Here is a 21,737-nt window from a genome sequence, read left to right on the forward strand (position 1 = left end):
ATGAAATTTACAAATTTTTATTAATGTTAAAAAAAAATCAATAAAAAAAATGTCATTAAATAAGATATTTTTTATTTTATCACAAAATCGAAAAATTTAAAAAATCATCAAATAATTGACGTTTTAATAATAAAAATACTATAAACAATAAATATTACAAACTAGGACAATACATAATTAATTTTTTACATTCATTTTATATGATAGTTTAAGATCGCCTGCCTGATATGGTAATCGTATTAATGTGCAATTTTTTTTTAATTAAAATTTTCTTCCTTTAAAGCAATCATAACATTTTATAAAAATTGATTGACATTATATATATACATATAATTATTTATACAAAAATGAGACCCGCGATGGCATGGCACACCTTTATAGGCCAGCGGCATGATCAATCCTCAAATTAACCCGAGGACAAGGACATTGTTCATTCAATTTTTCATTCATTAAAAAATTTATATGTTTTGCTGATTAGTATTTATTCTATTCTGAAATATTAAATTTCATTGGAATCTAAATTCATGCATAAATTTCAAATGATTTTTTAACAATACTCATAGGATATTTTTCCCTATTTAAATTATTATAACCCCCTTTTTATTTGGATTACAATGATATTTAAACATTTTTCAATTTATCACCCTGATAAATAAAAAATTTCTATCATAATCACTCCCTTTAGGCTAGTTACATTCCAATTTATCATGAACTTACTCTCTGCAATAATTATTTTCATTTATCAAATTCCCAGGATTTTTTTTAACACATTATATTTATTACGACCTTTATATGATTACACCAGCAATCATATATTCAGTTTATATTATTTGACAATTCGGTAGTATTGTTAAATTGTCTAACTTTGACCCTCTCAATGGAAAATTTTTGGTTTAAAAATATGGCTAAGCTGTTTTATAGTTGACTAAAGCTAGGTAGTTTAATAACGCTACATTTCTGGCACATTACATGGCCACATGTCCAGATTTTTTCATAATTAAAACACAATGAATCATCATTACCTGAATTCTAACATTTCCAATTTGTTTTTGTTAATACCGGAAGTTTTTCTTACATTAGTATTTCCCAATACTAATTTTCTTACAGGAAAACTGGAAGAAAAAATTAGTTCTTTTACCATACAGTTTTCAGCTTTAGGCCCCCAACAACCACACCGGCTTACATATAATATTATTTAAAATATTCCTCTACATCAAAATTTTCACAAAATTTTCTATCCCAAAAACCATTTTTTTTCATTAAGCCCAATTTTTGACATATATTTGGCATTTACCTAAATTGTAGTTCGCATTCATCAATTTACAAACATTCTAGTATATAGCCTTGATTACATCTTTCAGTACCTTTAATTGGTAAAGGATAACTACCAATCTCTCTAACCATTCCGGATGATCACCAAGATTATCCCTTATTTTTTTTAGCCACCTTTGGTTCATAATTTTTGATTTCATTTAAAACTATGTTTAAAATATTTTCCTTTTATTTAAATAATTATCCGATGCCATAGGCATTCTTCTTTAGTTTATTTGATGCCTTTGTCAATACATTGGTATTACCATTTTTCATCTTATCCCTCAATTTATTGAGCACCATATCTAACTCACAGTTAATGATTCCCATTTTACTAAGAGGAACAGTTTTTTTTTCACCAAATTTTTACCAATTATGAATAATATATAATATATTATTATAAATAACAACACTGTAAATAAATGACCAATCAAATTCATTTAAACCACTTATTTAGAGCTTTATAATATAAATCTTTATGGAAGAAAATCTTGTTAAGCATATTAGGCCTATTATCATAACTAAAATTAAAAACCATCTCATGGTTATTTTTTTAAAAAAAATAACTTTTACTTGACACTGCGTTGTATAAGAAAAATTTTCTTTTACCTTTGAAACCACCAGAAATCAGTATCCTGGATTCACGTGAACCAATTTCTTAATCTTCCAAAAATCTATTAATTTCTTACTAACTTCTTACTTAATTCTAGATACAATAAAATATTTCAGATTTCTTTTTATTTCAAATTACTAATAAAAACAATAAATTTTTTTTACAATTCCGCATAAATTTCAAACACCGAAAAATTATCGAATCTTATTTTATTTCCGACCAATCAACAATACGCAATATTGTATGATTGACGGTTTCTCTATAATATATTAAAAAAATATCGTGAAAATTACGTATTATACTGCCAAGTATGGGACCAAAATATCAAATATTATTTTTACCCTTGGGGGTGATAACCCCTTTGTCCCCATCATAGCTACATCCCCTCCGCTCATTTGTGGCCGCTTCTGAATCTTTTCACAACTGCTTCCATATACATAAGTAGAAAAGCACATATCTCTCTCCCTTTTTATAAACCCAAACAAAACATTGGCCATTTAATTATTCAATTTTTAAAAATTATTGGCCCGAATTATTCACGTAGCATTCTTCTCTTCAATTTTATATATTTGTTCTTTTTAAAAAATGCATGCCGTCATGTTTGGAATACCTACACCCTCTGAATTTCAGAACAATTTTCCCATTAACTTTTTAAACTCATCTATAATTTATATTAAATTTTCCATATATTTTTTTATATAAATTATAGATGACTTCAAAGGTTTACAGCAAAATTGTTTACAATTCATAGGATAGGATAAAAAAAACAGATTAAACGCGCAGATCTAACTGCATTACCATCCACGGCTCTCTTTCTTCAACCTCCTCCCACCCAACATACAATTTACTATATTAAATTTTTTTTTTATTATTATTATACAATTTTTTATATATTAATTTACAAATAGTTTACATGATATTTTTATTATATATTTTTAAATTACGTACGGTTTTACTTTTAACGTTCAATGTATTATTTTAAAATTGTGATATAGTTTTATATAAATCTATGATATTCCTAATATAATAAAATGAATTAATTTCTTTAAAAAAAAAAAATTTGTTTTTAAAAAAAATTAAAATTTCTATGTTTTCGGCATTTATAAATTTTTATATTAGTTTAACTTATTATTTAGCTTCAAAGTCATTACCTATACCTAAAAAGTGTTGTACTTTGTATTTTTATTATATATATATATAATGATATATATGAAATTTCAATCAAAAGTGAGTTTTTTTTTTGTTAGTGGATTAAAATATAAAAGAATGAACATGTGTTGCTTTGTCTATGTATTTGTGTTTTTGATGAAAAATAAAAAGAAAATTTTTGGTCATATTTTTACTTCTTTATACTTATATATTACTTCTATAACTTCTACGATGATCAATACCCAATGTATTTTATTAGGCCTATTACGGCCAATTTCTAGCAGCAAAAAAAAAAATGCAGAAATAATGTAATATAAATTAAATACAAGAAATTAGGTGGGCAGAGGGGAAAAGATAAAATGTATCATTTATTTTAAAAGGCATTAGGAGCCTTGATTTATTCTATATTAAATGAGGAGGATTAGAAAATAATATATAAAAAAATATTACACACCATCATAAACATGGAGCCTTGAGGAATTATTGGATTGATACCGGGAACGTTTTTAAGGGTGTTTGTTATTGTTTGAGCATTTTCCTAATATAATTTATGTATAATATTTTAAAAAAATAATAGAATAACTAATTAAAATAAGGAGAAGATATGCTATATTTTATTGCATATGCTATATTTTATTGCAGGGCACTACTATCAGGTGGTTGGGGGGGGGGGGGGGTGTATAACGCAGGATGATCAGAAAGAGGGTGGTAAGAATTAGGTAAGGGGTAATTAACTTATTTAATAATTGATACCAATCAGGGAATAAACGCCGGAAGAATGAATCAATCGCACAAGTAATTCTAAGATATTATTAAAGAAAGAGTGAAAGAAAGAAAGAAAGAAAGAAAGAAAGAAAGAAAGAAAGAAAGAAAGAAAGAAAGAAAGAAAGAAAGAAAGAAAGAAAGAAAGAAAGAAAGAAAGAAAGAAAGAAAGAAAGAAAGAAAGAAAGAAAGAAAGAAAGAAAGAAAGAAAGAAAGAAAGAAAGAAAGAAAGAAAGAAAGAAAGAAAGAAAGAAAGAAAGAAAGAAAGAAAGAAAGAAAGAAAGAAAGAAAGAAAGAAAGAAAGAAAGAAAGAAAGAAAGAAAGTAAGTAAGTAAGAAATCTTTCTTTAATACCTATTCAATTTTTTCCTTCTTCTCCATTATATTTTTGAAAGAGCTATCCATAAATCTTTAAAGTAACAAACCCTCGAAATATTGCACAGATTAAAATTTTTATATATAGATATGTGGTAAAATAGACAAAAGGAGAAATTTAAAAAAATAAAAGGTGCAAAATTATTTTAATAGGGTATTTTACGTAGGCTAATTGAACAGCGTTTAGAAAGTACGAATCGGGAGTTTTGGTTAATATTAAAGGTAGAGCGGCTTGTATCATGGAGTTAACGCCAAAACTGGCCTGGCAAAATCGGTTTATACCATTTTGGATCTGTATCAAGTAAAATAGAATACCCTCTTTAAACATAACGAGGCTGAAATTTTATCGGCAAAGACTAGTGTTGTTAAAAGGCTCGATTTGAGCCGATTTCTAAAAATGGGCCAACTCATTATTGCGGTCGGAACTAAGCCTCGAGATTTCGCTAACAGATGTTCCAAACAGCTGTGGCATCTATGAACAAAATCTTCAGCCTTGCTTAATAATATTCTGGATAAAATATTGAGTTAGTTGGTTTATCACTAATAAGGACACAGAGACTAATAATATTGCATTTATATTGGTATAATGGTAGTTTTTTCAAAAATATATGAAGAAAAAAATTACTTGATCCATGGAATGCACAGGGTCATAAATGGCCACCCATCCCATTCTCCAACCCGGTACTATGTATCTGGTTAATAATAAATATATATATATAGGTTAATAGAAATGAATCAGAAGCAAACTTTAAGAGGTTCATCTTCTATGGTGTTGGGTTAGAAATCTCAAAAGAATTACAATATTAAGACATTACCAATTTTTTATAATCATGAAAACTTCGTGGGAGAGACCGGGGATAGTGTTATCCCGAGAGGTATTTTTTTAAAAAAAATAATTTTAAAACCACCTGAATGCAGGGCACGAAAATATTAAAGAAACAAATAGTTAGGTTTATAGACTAATTAATAGTTTCTTAGTTTTGACGAAAATTTCCATTTTCGCCGATTCAAAAAAAATGAGCCTAAATCATGATTTTATCCAAAAAAAAATAATTTCCCAAGCCTCGAGATTCGATGAAATCCCTTGATCAAAGCCGTTATTTTGTAAATAATACTCATATATATATGTATACCATAAACTATATATATATATAACGTATTATATATATATTTATTATAAAAGGGCTGATATAGGAGAATAAAAACCCGAAAGATATGATTAATAAAAATTAAACCTTTTGCTTAATGAATTGCATATTAAAATTGGCACGGTGGAAGATAGATCGGCAATGGAACAGTAGATTTGACCAGGAAAAACCTTAAATTATATAATATGTTTAATAGATAGATTTATATTTGTTAAATCAAGCCTAGCGAATTCAAAACAAGGCATAATAATTCCCTACCCCCCCCCCTTCCACTACTTTTCCTTCCCTCCATTCCCATCTATTTCCTTCAAAATACATGGCTATTTCTTAATGACATGATTCTTTACGACTCCTTTGGGTTTTTACTAAATTTGATTATTACGGCAAAGTGAGGTTTAGCACTATACTTGATTGAGCCTAATTCTGGCCGATAAAATTTAATATCTTGGGGATATCGGGGAGGAGGGTGGGGTGTAAAAGCACTAAGATTTTTGAAAAAGCGTCTGTTCACTCTTGAATTAATCGTTGATTTTAGGACTGAGACATTGTAAATTAATCTAGTATTAAAATATCACTCGAGTCTAGAACAGGAATCAAAACATGGTAGGAACGGCAAACTTAACCTGAAATAGCAATCGGAACCGATTTTAAAGATCCAAGGAAGCGGTTCTTCAACCAATAGCCCAAGGTTGAGGAGCCTGGATCAACGTCTGGGGTGAGCGGTAGAAAACTGAGGAATTAATGAGAGGAAAGACAGGGATGAGCGGATGCATATTCTGCCGGGTTTACATGGCAAAGGTGTCTTTTAGCCAGGAGGAAGCCGAGAAGAAATAAAAGGACCATTTATTAGATGAAAAAATAAATTAAACTAAAATCTTAAGTAGAAAATTTTGGGGGTCTAGAAAGAAAACATGAAATTGTTACCATATCGGATAACTGGGATAAAGAAAAATTGTATACAAAAGGCATAGTGTAAATAAATCGAAAATGATGGGGGGGGGGGGGTACTACGAGCATAATCAATAAAACTCCACTAGTAATTTTCATAATGAACCTCTACTTTGAATAGTAGAATTCGAGATGATTGACTTAGTATTAATTAAATGATGACGGGCGTTCGTAAAAAAATGACATTTTTATCTTTTCACCCCCAAGATAAATTACTCATAAAAATATATGAACTAGGGACACTATGAACATTTATTTTGGATCGAATCAAAATGGAATTATATAAATATATAAAATATTCTTACAAAATGAGCGTAGACCTCGTCAGATATCACGGGTATATCATATTTCGATACTATTTTGAGGAAACTAAGAATGTGACTCTTGGAATATACGGACCCACATGGATTCGATGGATTATTAATTATTATGGCTTTCGTTTTAGGGTTTATCAAGGATTCTAAATGTTCTAAATTGATTTCCCATCGATTTTGAGGCTATAAATGAATGAAAATATCGGTAAATAACTTATCAAAATAATGTAGTTTCCTAACTTAGAGAAAGGGTATATAAAATAGTTATTTTAAAATACGCATATTATAAAGTGTATATTAAAAAGGTTTTATGATAAATAATTAAAATTCCTTAATACTGGTTGTTTGGGTAATGCGCAAAAATGGGAAATCGATTAAATGCGTTGAAATTGGAGTTAATTAATTTATTTCTGCTCTTTAAATTTCGGTTCCTAAGGCTATGATAATAATTTACGGCTAAAAACTATGAAACCATGTTATATCAGCATAAAATAGATGAATTATCCAACTATATTCCTAATCGATTAATTAACCATTTTCAAAAAATCAAAAGGGTTTCTATACGTTTGCTGTAAAAAAAATATATATCCTTTAAAATTAAATTACTAGATACATAGGGTTTGATCTTAAAAAGGTCACATTTTAAAATTTTTATAACTATGATACCAATCACTTGCTTTTGCTTGAAATAAAATTTCATGTTTTCCATTCAAGGAGTTGGGTATTCAGTTTTTACCACAATTTAGGTCATCTTTTATATGGTAAAAAAAAATTAGTTATACTATAGGCCTAAGACGTTTATACGCAATATTGTGATAATGCACTTATAATTCGGACACACACACTGACCGACAGACATAGTCTCAGTTGTCAATTCAGTTAAAGCCGTTTCCCTCGGCATACTCAGTGCAGGGAAATCATCAAATGGGTTTTAACCTCTTGTGGTATTTTTTCGAAACTGGAGCCTAGTTGACTCTTAAAGATAGAATAAATACTCGTCGACAGTATAATTTTAATACCTTATAGGGAGGGGGGGTCAATTTAATTAGTTTATTAACTTTGTGAACAGGCCCCATTTCTCTATCTAACATAAATAACTCACTGAGATTAATATCCCAAAGACCAATAAATAGTCCCTTTCAACGCGTTTACTCTTACAACACGTATGGTACGAAAGTTCCTTAAAGAGCAATTGGTTATCGCATCACCTATAAAGAAGATGAGTAGCAACGCTCCCTACCTGCGAGAAAGGCTTGCCATAAGTATATCAAATTATTTTAAATTTCATCTCTGCGCTGGACAATTGATGAAAATTCAAAAAGTTATGCCTTTCTATGCGCATTTGCCCTATATAGTATATATATTGTTATTTTTCATTGTAATCATGTGTATACGATTAATATTTTTTTAATTTAAATTTTTTAATTTTTATAAAATCGACTATATTTAATTCTTAAAAAAAAAATTTGAGGATATTAAGTTCTACACACCTTTTAAAATAAAATATAATATTTGGGAGTTTAGAGTTATCTCTCATTCACAATTAGTACGAATTCGAGGAGAAGTTAAGTGCTAAAATGTGAATTACTGGACAACCCCTCATTTACGGTATTTTTGTACTTTCCGCCAAAAATTCGCGTTAACTATGAATGAGGTATTGAGATTTTAGAGAAGGCGACGTTTAGCGTGACCCGCTATGTAAAACTAACCAGAGTCTAGCTTCGAGCCAAATTACTGGACTCTAGGACCGAGTGTCATTATCCTGGTAATTGAGGTTACAAGATTAAATCCCCATTTAACTGTCCCCTTCTTGGATTGGATAACGCCCCATTCTATGTCATATGTTGGGCATTAAGTCAACCCTTCCGAAATATATTTTTCTATTTCTATCAAGCCGACTAAATTTATACTTAAAATTGATTTATCTCAATCGATCTTATTATGTTATAATAATTATACCAATAGATCGTAGCTCGAGAATTCTATTCCATTCATTTTTGAGAATGTCTTGTATATGGGAAAACAAGGTTTTGGAATAAGTATATTGTCACCCTCATCGGCTAGGCATTCGATTGACCATAAAAGGGCTTGAGTGCAACCGGTTGTCAAAAATACATTCTTTGTAATATATTCAAAAAAAAAATAGAAAGAAAGAAAGAAAGAAAGAAAGAAAGAAAGAAAGAAAGAAAGAAAGAAAGAAAGAAAGAAAGAAAGAAAGAAAGAAAGAAAAAAAGAAAGAAAGAAAGAAAGAAAGAAAGAAAGAAAGAAAGAAAGAAAGAAAGAAAGAAAGAAAGAAAATCAAAAACATGGTTTTAATTGACAATTACAAGTATGAGGTGTTTTGCTTTTTTTAATTTGAAAGATAAATTATTAGGTATATGAGTCCGTGTAATTAATGCGAGAAAGAAAAACGAGGTTTAATAGAATACTTTATCTAGAGGTTATAAAATAAATAATATGGCTTAACAGAGGATACCTAGAATTTTTATCTTATTTCGGGGCTTAATTGACTCCCAAATATCTAATAATGATATTTAATAGGGAGCATTCAATAGCCTTTCCCATGTGACTATCGATAATAAATGATCTAACGCTAGCTGACTCCAAAATGCTTAGCTAAGTTTCAAGTCAATTTTTTTGAGGGGCTTAACTTCGATTAGCAGACCTTTTTTTCTTCGATCAACAAATTTTTATTATAACTTAACCTGATATTTAAACGTATTCTTATGGCTTAATCTGGAGGGGTCGTATAAAAACCTTTTGTCCCGACCCTGATTTTATGTCTCCTTTATAAGGTTTATCCTGGTAAAAGCGCTTTTTTTAACATAAGCTTTGAGGTATTAAGTGTTTTGACTTTAGGTTTAATTTATTCTTCTGGTCTAATTTCGAGTTCGTAACCAAATTTTTTTTGGTCTATTTCATATGTATTTTACTTTTTTTTTTAGCGTAACCTTGAGTTTTAATTGATTGAATCTTCTGGCATAAACCTGTAGGACGAAGCAAATTACTTTTGTTTAATATTGATTTATAACCTATTTTTAAACCTTAACCTGATAAAAGTCACTTTTTGGTATAACCTTTAAGGTTTGAACTCATTTATTTTTGTTTTAACCTCTAACCCGTCTCTTCTGGCTTATTCTCTAAGTCGAAGCCATTTTATTTTTGACCTAACCTTGATGTTTAAGCTTATTTCGCTTAACTTCGAGGTTTAAGCTGATTCAAATGGCTTAATATTGAGGTTCTAAGATATTTTTTTCAGCCATATTTATGATTTAAAACCTTCTTTTTTTGTCTTAATCTTAAAAGTTTACATTAATTGAAGTCCCCACTTTTAGGGCCTTAACCCGGTAAAAGCCGTTTATTTTTCTTATATAAATTAAAATATTGGAGAGAAAAGGGGAAGAATATCGATTAGCCATATTGTATACCATATCACGTGGTATGTGGATGTGACATTCCGCCAAATAAATATTGTAAGTATTATCTCTTAATTCAAAATGTGTTTTTTAATAATTATGAAAAAATATAAACAAGACATTATCTATTTTATTGATTTCAAAATTATCGAAAATAATTATAGTAATAATTTTAAAAATATAACAATTATGGTTCAAAAGGTAACTAAGGGATGAGCAAAAAATGCAAATTAAAAACAATATAATTTTTTAAAAAATGCTTTTATTTTAATGAAATTTTTAAACACTCAAAAATAAAATTTGCAAAATTAATTTTAATATAAGGCTGTGCCTAAACCAATTATTATGGTCTTTAGCGGGCTTGAGAAAATTTTCCCAACAATATGGTTTTCAGAGATTTACCTATCTCCAGGCTTGGGAAAAAATTACAAAATTATTATGGGTTGGCCAGGTTTGAGAAAATTCAGGCCAATGTCTGGTCCATATATAAAATTAAAAAATTTTCAAGCATATTTTAAAATTTACCCAACATGATTTATATCACAAATTTAAATTTTATTCTAAATATAAAATTTAATTTTTAAGATACATTAAATTACGATCTCAAAATTTTTATCCTGATTTTTATGATAATTTTTTTAAAGTGGGAAAAGCCACCAACCTTAATCCACCTACCCCTTAAATCAAGGTCTTAAATTTCTAATTTTTTAACAACACTTATTATGGAAGTTAATTCAAATTTAAATTCCCTTAAAGCTTGGGAGAATCTTTTAACCTTTCCTTTTAAAGTTTTAATTTAAACCTACAGATAAAAATAAAAAAACTATTTTGCATGAATGTATAAAATATAAAATAGTTTTATGAGAAATGGAAAATTACGTTCCTGTTGTAAGAGCTACATTTGATTTTGCCCATAAATGCAAAATTATATCAAAAAAAAATAGACCAAGGGGACGTATGTGGAGCTCTTAAATTAGCTTCATCTAATGATAAATTGGGTCCATTTGATGAACATACTTTTACTTTATTAAAAGAATTGCACCCTCAGGCTTTTCCTGAAGATCTTCCCATCCCTATAAAATCTAATTTAATCGAAATAGGTAAGGAAGAACTAATTAAAACAGTTTTATCTTTTAATAAAAACTCTGCAGGGAGAATTGAGGGTTTTCGCCCCTCTTATTTCCAATTTTTAATTAACCCTAAAAATCCATATCAAGTTTTTAAATTCATTGGTAATACTTAGTGAAAATATATTGAATTCCCAGTTTATGCAAGATTTATTGAACAGTCTTATGGCTGTAGAATTCCTCTCAAATTCGGTGAATATACAATTCAATCTGACGAAGTTATTCAACAAGGAGACCCTTTGGGCCCTCTGATCTTTAGTTTAGGTATACATAACCTAGTTCATTGTTCAAAATTCTTTTTTAATTTAGATTTTAACATATGGTATCTAGATGATGGTACCATTTGCGGACCTTCTAAAAATATTCTTGCAGCGTTATAATATATAGAGAAGAATTCTCTAAACATAGGCCTTAATCTAAATAAAGCTAAATCTTAAATATACTTTTCTCGAAGTCCAAGGGTTTAAAATCATTAAAAAAAAGTGAAATTAATCTTCTAGGTTCACCTTTAAGCAGTTTTTCCAACTGTGAGGTGTTCGTGGAAAAAATTTTCGAAGGCTTATTAGGACTTGAAACTATTTTAAACGAAATTCCTTCACACCAGAGCTTTTTTCTTTTAAAAAAATATTTATTTTTACCAAAGATTTTACATATTTTTAGATCTTCTTCCTTTTTTTTTAAATAATGAAATTATCAATCGTGTTCATGAATATTTTAGAAGTTTATTAGAAGTTTATTAGAAGATATTTTAAATGTTAAATTGGAAGATTTTAATTGGGGTTTCTCATAATTACCCTCGAATATGGGTGGTCTAGATTTATATCCTTTAAATCTTATATCTCTTTCCTCATTTTTGGCATCGCGTTTGATGAATAACGCCATGATATCTTCTTTTATCTCTCCTAAAGATAATCTTTTAAACTCAGCCTTGGCAGCCTGGGTATCTTTAGCTCCACCTGAAGCTGTCTTACCCACAATCTTAACACACCAATCTATTTTCGAACCTTTAATTAAAAAAAAATTTTAAATGATCTCATCAAACCCCCCCTTTGGAGTATATTCAACTATTACAGAATGCTGACGTACTAGTGGTTATGAATGGTTGGAAGCATTACCAAGTCGTAACCTAGGTAACCTCTTATCAGGTGAACAATTAAGAGTTGCCATAGGCTATCGACTTGGATGTAACATTGTTCAACCACATACATGCATCAAATGTAAAATATTAGTTGACTCCAAAGGGAGACATGGTCTAAATTGTATATAGTCAAGGCAGGGCAAGGCATGCAGCAATTAATTTAGCTATTAGCCGTTCTCTTACCAGGGCCCGAATACCAAGCATCCTGGAGACTACAAATTTATCATTAGATGATGGCTTAAGACCAGATGGCTTAAATTCCGTGCCTTGGTCTTTAAGGAAATCCTTAATTTGCGACTTCACATGCGTATCTTCTTTCCAAAAAAAATTTAAATTATAACCCGGTTGATATAGCCGAGAGAGAAAAAACAATGAAATATTCCAAATTCACAAATTATATTTTTACACCGATCGTTATCTCTTTCCTTGGACATATGCCAAGCGGAACTTTAAAGTTCTTAAAAAATATAGGCCATAAGACAAGAGCCCTTACATCAGAACTAAAAGAATTCTATTTTTTAAAACAAAACCTGCAAATCACTATTTTAAAATATAATTACTCATGTTTTTTGGGAACTTGTAGTCCCACACCTCCGTTTTTATATAATATTGTTTGATTTTATTTTATATTTGATATGTTAATTTTAATATTAATTTTATTTCTATATATATTTTTAATTTTATTAATGGGTTTTAGTTATGATCTAATTATAAATACGTATTTTAGGAACCTTTTAATTACAATAGAAATAAATGGCAAAATTTTATGAAAGTTGCATGGAATTTGGTTTTTTGATCAGGACTGGCTATGTCTGCAAAAAAAAATTTTAGGCCAATGTCTACCCCATATTTAAAATTAAAAAATTTCCAAGCATCTCTATTTTAAATTTTATTCAATATGATTTCTATCACAAATCCAAATTTTACTCTAAATATAAAATTAAATTTAAGACATTATCATTAAATTACAATAGAAATAAATGGCAAAATTTTGGGAAGCATGGGACGTGATTTTTTGATCAGGCCTAGCTGTGTCTGCAAAACAAAATTTTGAGGCCAATGTCTATAGCCCATATTTAAAATTCAAAAATTTAGAAGAATCTCTATTTTTAATTTTACCCAATATGATTCCTATCACAAATTTAAATTATGATATTTCTAATACCCTTAAGGCTCACGGGGTTACATTGCAACAATTTTACCTCTTTTTCTCTTAAATTTTAATATAAAGCATATTTAGTACCATATACACAAACTAATTAATTACCCCTCAACCCCGTCATTCTTGACGGCTTATTAACTAGTAATAATAATAATATAATTATAGAAAATACAAAAAATTTAAAATACGATTTCATTAAAATTTGAAAAAGTTTTGAAACTTTCCGAATTTTTTTTAATAAGATAATTATAATGATTGTTTGGGACAATGCAAGCTAAATAAAAATAAATTGTATTTGTAACAATAAAAATAAAAATTTTGGTCATTCGTACCAACATCCATCCAGGTAAGATAAAAAATGATAACATATTATAGTATACTTTCCAATCGATTTTGATTCCCTGCTCAATATATTGATTAGCTATAGCTTGTCTAGCCGATTCGAGTCCTTTGATTTAAAAAATAAATTGAAAAAAGGAGGAAGGAAGGAAGGAAGGAAGGAAGGAAGGAAGGAAGGAAGGAAGGAAGGAAGGAAGGAAGGAAGGAAGGAAAGAGATAGAAATAAAATTAAGGGCATATAAATAATAAATATTTAACCAGGTGAAGGAACGTAGGAGTTGAATTGTCCACTTTTGACAGAGTTTATGACGGCTTCCTTCATCTCTTCGTGGATCGGAAATAGATCGTAAAGAGAAGGATCACCTTTTAAAACGTTAAAATTGGTTACATTGTTTCTAATCAAAATTATTTTGAAAATTCGCCAGATAAGAATTGGAAAAAAAATTATAATAATAATAATAATAAGAATCTTTTTCTTTCAATAGTATACATGGTATACTAATATTAATGCAATCGTTTTTTTTAAAAGATAGATAAATAAAGCCTAATCGATCAATTTATCTTCAAAGATGTAAAAATAAATAATGGACGACACGAAAATGAGTAAATATAAAAATCTAACTAATTTTTATTTTATCCCGACAACTGCTACAACCAACCAACATTTCGCTAATAATGTTCAAATTTTTTAAAACTAATATTGAAACAGAATCAGCCTCTTCACCAATGGGTCCAAGAAATATATATATATTTGTTAGAAAAAGAAAAAATAGTTAACGTTTCCCGTGGGCACAATTGTTAAATTTGCAATGTTATAATTTTATTTTTAGCAATTTTATGTCTTTATAAATTTTGTTATCTTATAAATGCTTTGAATTGAAGATAGAATGGAATAATAAATTGGAAGAGCTATAATTTATGATAATTTTTTTTAAAAAAAATCATATTTTCGAGAAATTGGTCAAGAAAAGAAAGAAAGAAAGAAAGAAAGAAAGAAAGAAAGAAAGAAAGAAAGAAAGAAAGAAAGAAAGAAAGAAAGAAAGAAAGAAAGAAAGAAAGAAAGAAAGAAAGAAAGAAAGAAAGAAAGAAAGAAAGAAAGAAAGAAAGAAAGAAAGAAAGAAAGAAAGAAAGAAAGAAAGAAAGAAAGAAAGAAAGAAAGAAAGAAAGAAAGAAAGAAAGAATGATAAGATAAGATAAATCATCTAAGAAAGTTTTAAAAAAACTAATTTTCAAGCCTAAGCCAGACCAAACAGAAGTGCAAATTTTTCGCTTATAATTATTAATCGATAAGATTATCTTAATATTTCATTTATTCATTTATCTTTTCGAATATTATTTTCTATATTTTCTTTCCAAATTTATTAATAACAAATTTAAAATTAAAATAAATATAATAATATTTTAAAAGAAATGATGATCTGAAAACCTTGCGACAAAGATATGAGAGATTTGTCAGGATTGGGCTGAGTGGACAAATTTTCCAGGAGAATACGTATAGGATTAGTGCAGTTACCAGCTCGCTTGGACATCGTAATCTACTTGATATAACATTTATAATAATGTGTTCTCGGATACTATTTTATTATTTTTATGAGATTATTCCTAAATTCTCTGTTAAAAAATATATATATTATATACTATTCTTAAGCGGTTTTTCATTATTCTCATTTGTTGGGGGTCACTTCTTTTTTTTTTATATATGTTAGCGTCAACGTGTTTTTTCCGGTAATGGGTTATTTTTTTACAAACTTAAAATCCCTTTTTGAGGCGTGTTTTTTTTAAATTTAAAAATCTGATTTTGCCGGAAATGTATTGCGGCATGTTTAGAATACCTATCTTATGAATTATAGATAATTTATCCGTAAACATTTTAATCATTTATAATTTATATGAAAAATCAATGGTAAAACTAGTTCAAAAAGTTCACTACAAAATTATCTGAAATTCATAGGGCAGGTATTCCGAACATGATGGAATACATTTCTTGTAAAATAAAAAAATTTTTAAATTTAAAAAAAAGCCCTCAAAAAATGATTTAAAATTTTAAAAAAAATAACACATTGCCGGATAAAATACATCGATGCTAACATATACATTAGTCGTTTGAGAAAATGTGATGGTAGCCCTAATAAATTCTCTCTTAACTAATTTAATATCGCAATTATAAAATGAATTTTTTAAAAAATGAGAAAAGTGTAACCCACGAGACCCCCAAGTGGGGTTTATGAACACCCCCCCCTGATTAATATGATGAAAATGTGATTACTTCAAATTCTTTAGTTTGATTGTCAATTTTTATAATTAGTTTAACTATTTATTTTTTTTAATATATATAAAATATATGTGTTTCGAAATTAACTTTGGTTTCTTAAGGGATTTTACTTTGGGTTCGATTCAGCTAATTATAAAGGTTTATAATGGTTCAAATAAAATGTGGGATAATTGCATCTCCCCCCCCCCCCTTAAGAATGATCAATTTCTAAACATCTGCCTTATGTTTTACATAATTTATAAATTTCACAATTCATGAATATTTGGTTTATTCAATTTGTTTTATACGCATGTTATCAATCCGCTAATTATATCATTAAATTTGTTATAAATTGCTTTCTTTAGGTTTTAGTAATGTATAAATATCAGAGTTGTTAAAGGATCTAGATACTTAAAAATGTGGTATCTGTATCTAGATAGATTTTTTATTAAAATATCTGTATCTAGATATTATTTTAGACGATGTATCTGTATCTAGATCCATTTAAAAAGTATCTTTTAACAACTCTGATAAATATATATGACTAAGCAAAAAAGAGATAATAATAATAGGTGATTGATCTAATGTTGTTAAACGGGTCGATATGAGAGGATTTTTTAAAAGCTGCTAACTCAGTAATTTATCCAGAGAAATATTATGCAAGATTGAAGATTTTGATCATAGATGGCACAAAGGTTTGGATTCGTGAAATCTCAACTCAAGACTTAGGCAAAATTTTTCCGACTAAAATATTGAGCAAGCCATTTTTAAAAATGGGCTAAAATTGATAGATTTAAGAACCACTAATTGATATCTTTAAACGATATTTTTTTACATGAACATATGTACGTGAAAAAATTTGGCGCGAATATTAAATAAATATGTAATACCACAAGGAAAGGAAAAAATATTTTTTTTATTTCAAGAATAAACTGGTTTAACCTCATTTATAAAGGTTCTTTTTTACTCCTTCAAGAAATATTTATATCGGTTCATTTTAGCAGATAATCTATAAAGGGTCTCATAACGGTTTAGTGGTTCGCGCCGGGTCCCTGGTTTTAATCCAACCCTTTGAATATTCTCAGATATAGTCCATTTAATTTGGGGTCCCATCTTGCCTTTCGCTATATTATCTTCCACCTGGTTCTGGAGGATTAAAAAAAAATTAGGAGGAATGGATGTATATTTTTTTTTATCAAGGCTTTTTTCAATCCTAATTAGGGTTCGGAAATTTAAAACTGAGATCACAGACGAAACAGTGACTAATTTAAGGCCGGCCCATCGAATACGGGGTAATATGGACTAGTACCGATACGAAAATTTCGGCTAAACAAGTATAAAATTCGTCAACTCTTATTTTTAATCATTTTTACGTTATATAAATAAAATATATAATTAAATTAAATATATCAAAAATCAACAACATCCGATTCAAACTAGGGAGGAGGAATTTAAAAGCATTGTTTCGAATAGCATTTTTTTTTATGAAAAAAAGGGGTCTAGGCCCATTTTTAAAGGATAAAACAATTTCCTTATTAAATTCATGAATCAGATAGGAATATTATAACAATAGTTCTAATTTTTTTTTTGCCATAACATATGGTGTTGGTTGAAACATCTGATATTTAATATATAAAAAAAAATCATCCAGTTTAAATTCATAAATATTTTTACATGGATTATGTTGAGATATAGAAGAAAGATTATCTTATGTTCATTATTAGAGGAATACATTTATTTTATTTTACCAAATTTTTTTTATATATTAAAATGATGTATTTATAATCATATAAAATCTTGTATTTTAACATTAACACTATCTACAAAAAAAAAGGAGGAGATCTACTCGCCCGATCGGGAATTTGGTCTTTATATCCGGTATCCGGATCAATCAGCTGATTTACTTTCTATTTTAAAAAAAAAAATAGTTTTTTAAATTTAAAAAGTTGCAAATTGTTAAAATATTCGTATATCATATTTTTCAATTTCCGATCGAGGCAACATACAGCCAAATTATTTTAAAATAAAATAAAAATTTTTTTAACAATTTTGGCTATCAAAATATTTAAAATTTTAAAATGATTAGATTGAAGCTGGGCTTTAAAATTGGACCTATAAAAAAATCGATATATAATAAATTTTTTGACCAGATAAGACTAGTGACGATAGGGGTTAACTGGCCACCTCTCGTCCTCCCAACTTCTAGTCAATTGGATTATTTTAATTTTATCTTCAAAATTTTTCCAAATCGAATGCTTATCATTTAAAAAATATGTTTTTTTTTAAAAAAAAACGATTTTACTATCTTGTTGATCAAAAATATTTTTCTATTAACCATTCAAATTTACAATATTTAATATAGATAGAATCCTTAAAGTTTATTTTATAATATAAAAAATATCAGAACATATCCAGAAAGATAATTTTTAATAACTGGCCAGGAGTTAAGTGGCCCTAATAATCCATGATGCACTTATTTTAAGAATATAAAGAACTTATTATTTTTGTATGAAGTATTTCTAAGTTTAGAAAATGTAAAATGTGGCCACGTCACTAAATGAAATATCCATATAAAGCGTTTAAACCGCAAGTATCGAACCAATATAAAAAGCTAATAAACTTCCATAGAATAGATCTCTAATTACTTTTTAAAATTATAAAATTACCATTTTAGGGATTCCTCTCTGACTAACATCTTCACGGATAACTTCCGGTTTATCTTGAGCATTTTTGTTAACCGAACCCTCTTCGGAAAGCATTTAGATATATTTCACCTTTAATTCTCCTCTTCTTTCTTTTTTAAAGATAAATATTTTTTAAAATGTATTTATGGGCCAAGAAAATTTATAGCTCAATATGATGGGCAGGGTGAAAGACATTTAGCTCATCCTAAATTGAACTTAATTCCAGTTCGTGCTATAAAACGTTTGTCATACTAAGTAACGATATGGTTGTAGCATTTATATAATTATATAATAGAGAAGATAAGAAAGAAAGAAAAAAAGAAAGAAAAAAAAGAAAGAAAGAAAGAAAGAAAGAAAGAAAGAAAGAAAGAAAGAAAGAAAGAAAGAAAGAAAGAAAGAAAGAAAGAAAGAAAGAAAGAAAGAAAGAAAGAAAGAAAGAAAGAAAGAAAGAAAGAAAGAAAGAAAGAAAGAAAGAAAGAAAGAAAGAAAGAAAGAAAGAAAGAAAGAAAGAAAGAAAGAAAGAAAGAAAGAAAGGATAAAGTTATACGTAATAACAGAGGTGGTCCCTATATAACCGGGAACAAATTAGAAGCGAAATAGTTACTTTAGATTCCGTATAATGTTTCAATTTAGAAGTTCTTAACCTAGGTCGGGCAAAAACAACTTTCGGGTAGAGTCGGATAACTTCTGCCAAAACATATTTATGGGCCCGGGTGGGAAGAATATTGTTGTTTATCAAATTTTTAAAATATAATTTCCGATTTGGAAGATAAAAAAAAAATAACTCTAGTGATCTACATCATTCTCCACGAGAAAATATGGTCGTAAATATAATTCCTACTAATACACAAATTTTAGGTGTTATTTATTTAAGCTGCATTTATGTCAAGCGCGATCTTTCTAAAGCGATGCGATTCGCTACGTGGTGAATATAATCTAAGCCAATAATAAATATAATTTATAAATGCCGATCATGATGAAATCGCGACAGCTGTTTACTCATGTGATAAATCAGCTGAGATTTTATTAGCGATTACCTTTGTCGGTTGAGCGAATCGCGTTTACTATAAATGATAAATGCCAATAATGATGAAATCGCGACAGCTGTTTACTCATGTGATAAATCAGCTGTGATTTGGTTGGGCGATTACCTTCGCATCGGTTGAGCGAATCTCGTTTACTATAAATGCAGCTTAAAGCCATGAAAAAAAATAATTATCATTTTTAAAAAAAGTTAGTAAAATTACCATCTCATATATTTTTCACCGAATTTTTAACCGTAAAAAATAGAATTGAATATCCCATTTGATCGGGAATAATCTTGGGAAAATATATAATATTTCAAATGATAAAAAAAATAAATAACGATAATTTATAGAATGATCTTCGAAAATATATTGTATTACAAATTGATAGAAAATAAATAACGACAATTGTTTAACCTTCAATAATAATCTCAATAATCTTAAATTTTTTTTAAATCCTTAGAACTGTATAATAACTGTGGTAGAGAAATACCACAAAGATTTTTAAATTATTACCTGTATAAATATAACCTGTTTTTTTTTATTGAAGCATAGTTTCTATTTTATGCTTAAACTATGTTTTTTTTGCGAAAATTTTCTTATAAATTAATTTAAAAAAATATTTTTAAAGGATATAAAACATTTATTTTTAAAAGGCAGAAAGCAGAAACGATAATATTTAATTCTTGAAAATTATTTTTTAAAAAATATGTTTTTATTTTTGAAATCAAAAGTTTATTATACTTATTTTAAATTATCAATTTCTTAATTATTTGAATTAATTAGATTTTGTATATTAAAAAAATATGAATTATATTATTTAAAAGGAGATCTGTAGGCCCAGCCCTAAGCCAGGCCTGGGTACTTGCGACGGGCCGAATATTTGAAAACCAAATATTTTAAATAGTCATTATTATAACTACAAAAATTAAAAATAAATATAACATATTTTTAAAAAATGGCTTGAAAAATATAATACCCGGACCGGGCGAAATTTTTTTTTAAAAATTCGAATTGCAAATGGTACCACTGTAGGTCTCTAAGTATCGGAAATATAAAAGCTTAATATAGAAATTGAATGAGATATACCTAAACATTGGGCCTTATTTTCCTACAACTTATCAGATGATTATTCATATATTCAGAATTCTTAAACAAAATAGTTAAGCTATTTAAAAACCTTGTTGCATTTTTTTAAAACTTTTAAAAAGACCCTTTTAAAGGTCAAATAAGCATTGACAGAGCTATCTAAGTCAATTACCCGAATTTTTCATCTTTCCTTGATATTTGATGTATTGTATAAATGAGTTTCTTAGGATTTAAAGATTTGTTTTTTTTTAAAAAAAATGATCTCTTTGTGATATTACGATTTTGTAGTGATGTTAAATTACATAACTTTGACCAAAATCCAATATGGCATGGTCAAGACTATCCCCTAAAAAATTGACTTAAACATCTAAGTTTAACCGCAACTTAATGAATGAGACTATTTTTTTTAGACTTAAAACTTGGCTAAGATCTTTTTAGAGCTGGCCATAGTTAGATGGTTTAACAACACTACTATGGATAGTTTAAACTCGTAACGAACGCTAATCTTTTCAAATGATTACTTAGGGTGGATCAAAGTGGGGGAGAGGGACAGAATAATCATCCACATTTTTACCAACCCCCCCCATCCGACCCTATTTCCTCTCAAGACTCTCTCCAAAAAAATGAATAAATTAATTATAACATATTAGATAAATTTACTCTCAAAAATTAATGAAATAATTTTTCAAAATTTATTTTTTTTATTATCATTATTTATTTTTGTTAAAAAATGACTTAATTAAAATTGAAATTTTTAGAAAGAAAAAAAAATTTTTAAAAAGGAAATTTCTTTTTATTCCAAGAAATAAAAATGTAACCCAGTCAAAGCAACGACATCAATGTTAACCTAAACTGACAGGTACGTCATTGAAATTCAACCACTGAAA

The 21,737-nt window shown here is 28.1% G+C and overlaps 1 protein-coding gene across 2 annotated transcripts in view; it reads right to left on the reverse strand.

Moving 5' to 3' along the window:
* The window catches only part of LOC135929640 (tyrosine aminotransferase-like), a 22,186-nt gene extending 2,080 nt beyond the window's left edge, over window positions 1-20,106 (reverse strand). Inside the window, exons 1-11 of one of the 2 annotated variants that reach the window (XM_065466315.1) lie at window positions 19,984-20,106; window positions 18,719-18,846; window positions 15,228-15,336; window positions 14,060-14,164; window positions 13,843-13,910; window positions 8,579-8,737; window positions 6,611-6,802; window positions 5,445-5,527; window positions 4,835-4,901; window positions 4,373-4,501; window positions 3,528-3,611 (exon numbers count right to left, since the gene is read on the reverse strand). In XM_065466315.1, the coding sequence (XP_065322387.1) occupies window positions 3,528-3,611; window positions 4,373-4,501; window positions 4,835-4,901; window positions 5,445-5,527; window positions 6,611-6,802; window positions 8,579-8,737; window positions 13,843-13,910; window positions 14,060-14,164; window positions 15,228-15,336; window positions 18,719-18,811 (1,089 nt within the window). In that variant the 5' untranslated portion in view covers window positions 18,812-18,846; window positions 19,984-20,106. Of the gene's footprint in view, window positions 1-3,527; window positions 3,612-4,372; window positions 4,502-4,834; window positions 4,902-5,444; window positions 5,528-6,610; window positions 6,803-8,578; window positions 8,738-13,842; window positions 13,911-14,059; window positions 14,165-15,227; window positions 15,340-18,718; window positions 18,847-19,983 lie in introns of those variants that run through there. The other variant, XM_065466316.1, reaches the window with a different exon arrangement.
* Between the last annotated feature and the right edge of the window lie 1,631 nt (window positions 20,107-21,737).

The sequence above is a fragment of the Gordionus sp. m RMFG-2023 genome, chromosome 5 (assembly GCF_954871325.1).
Source record: "Gordionus sp. m RMFG-2023 chromosome 5, tfGorSpeb1-WG-v2, whole genome shotgun sequence".
Lineage (NCBI taxonomy): Eukaryota > Metazoa > Nematomorpha > Gordioida > Chordodea > Parachordodidae > Gordionus > Gordionus sp. m RMFG-2023.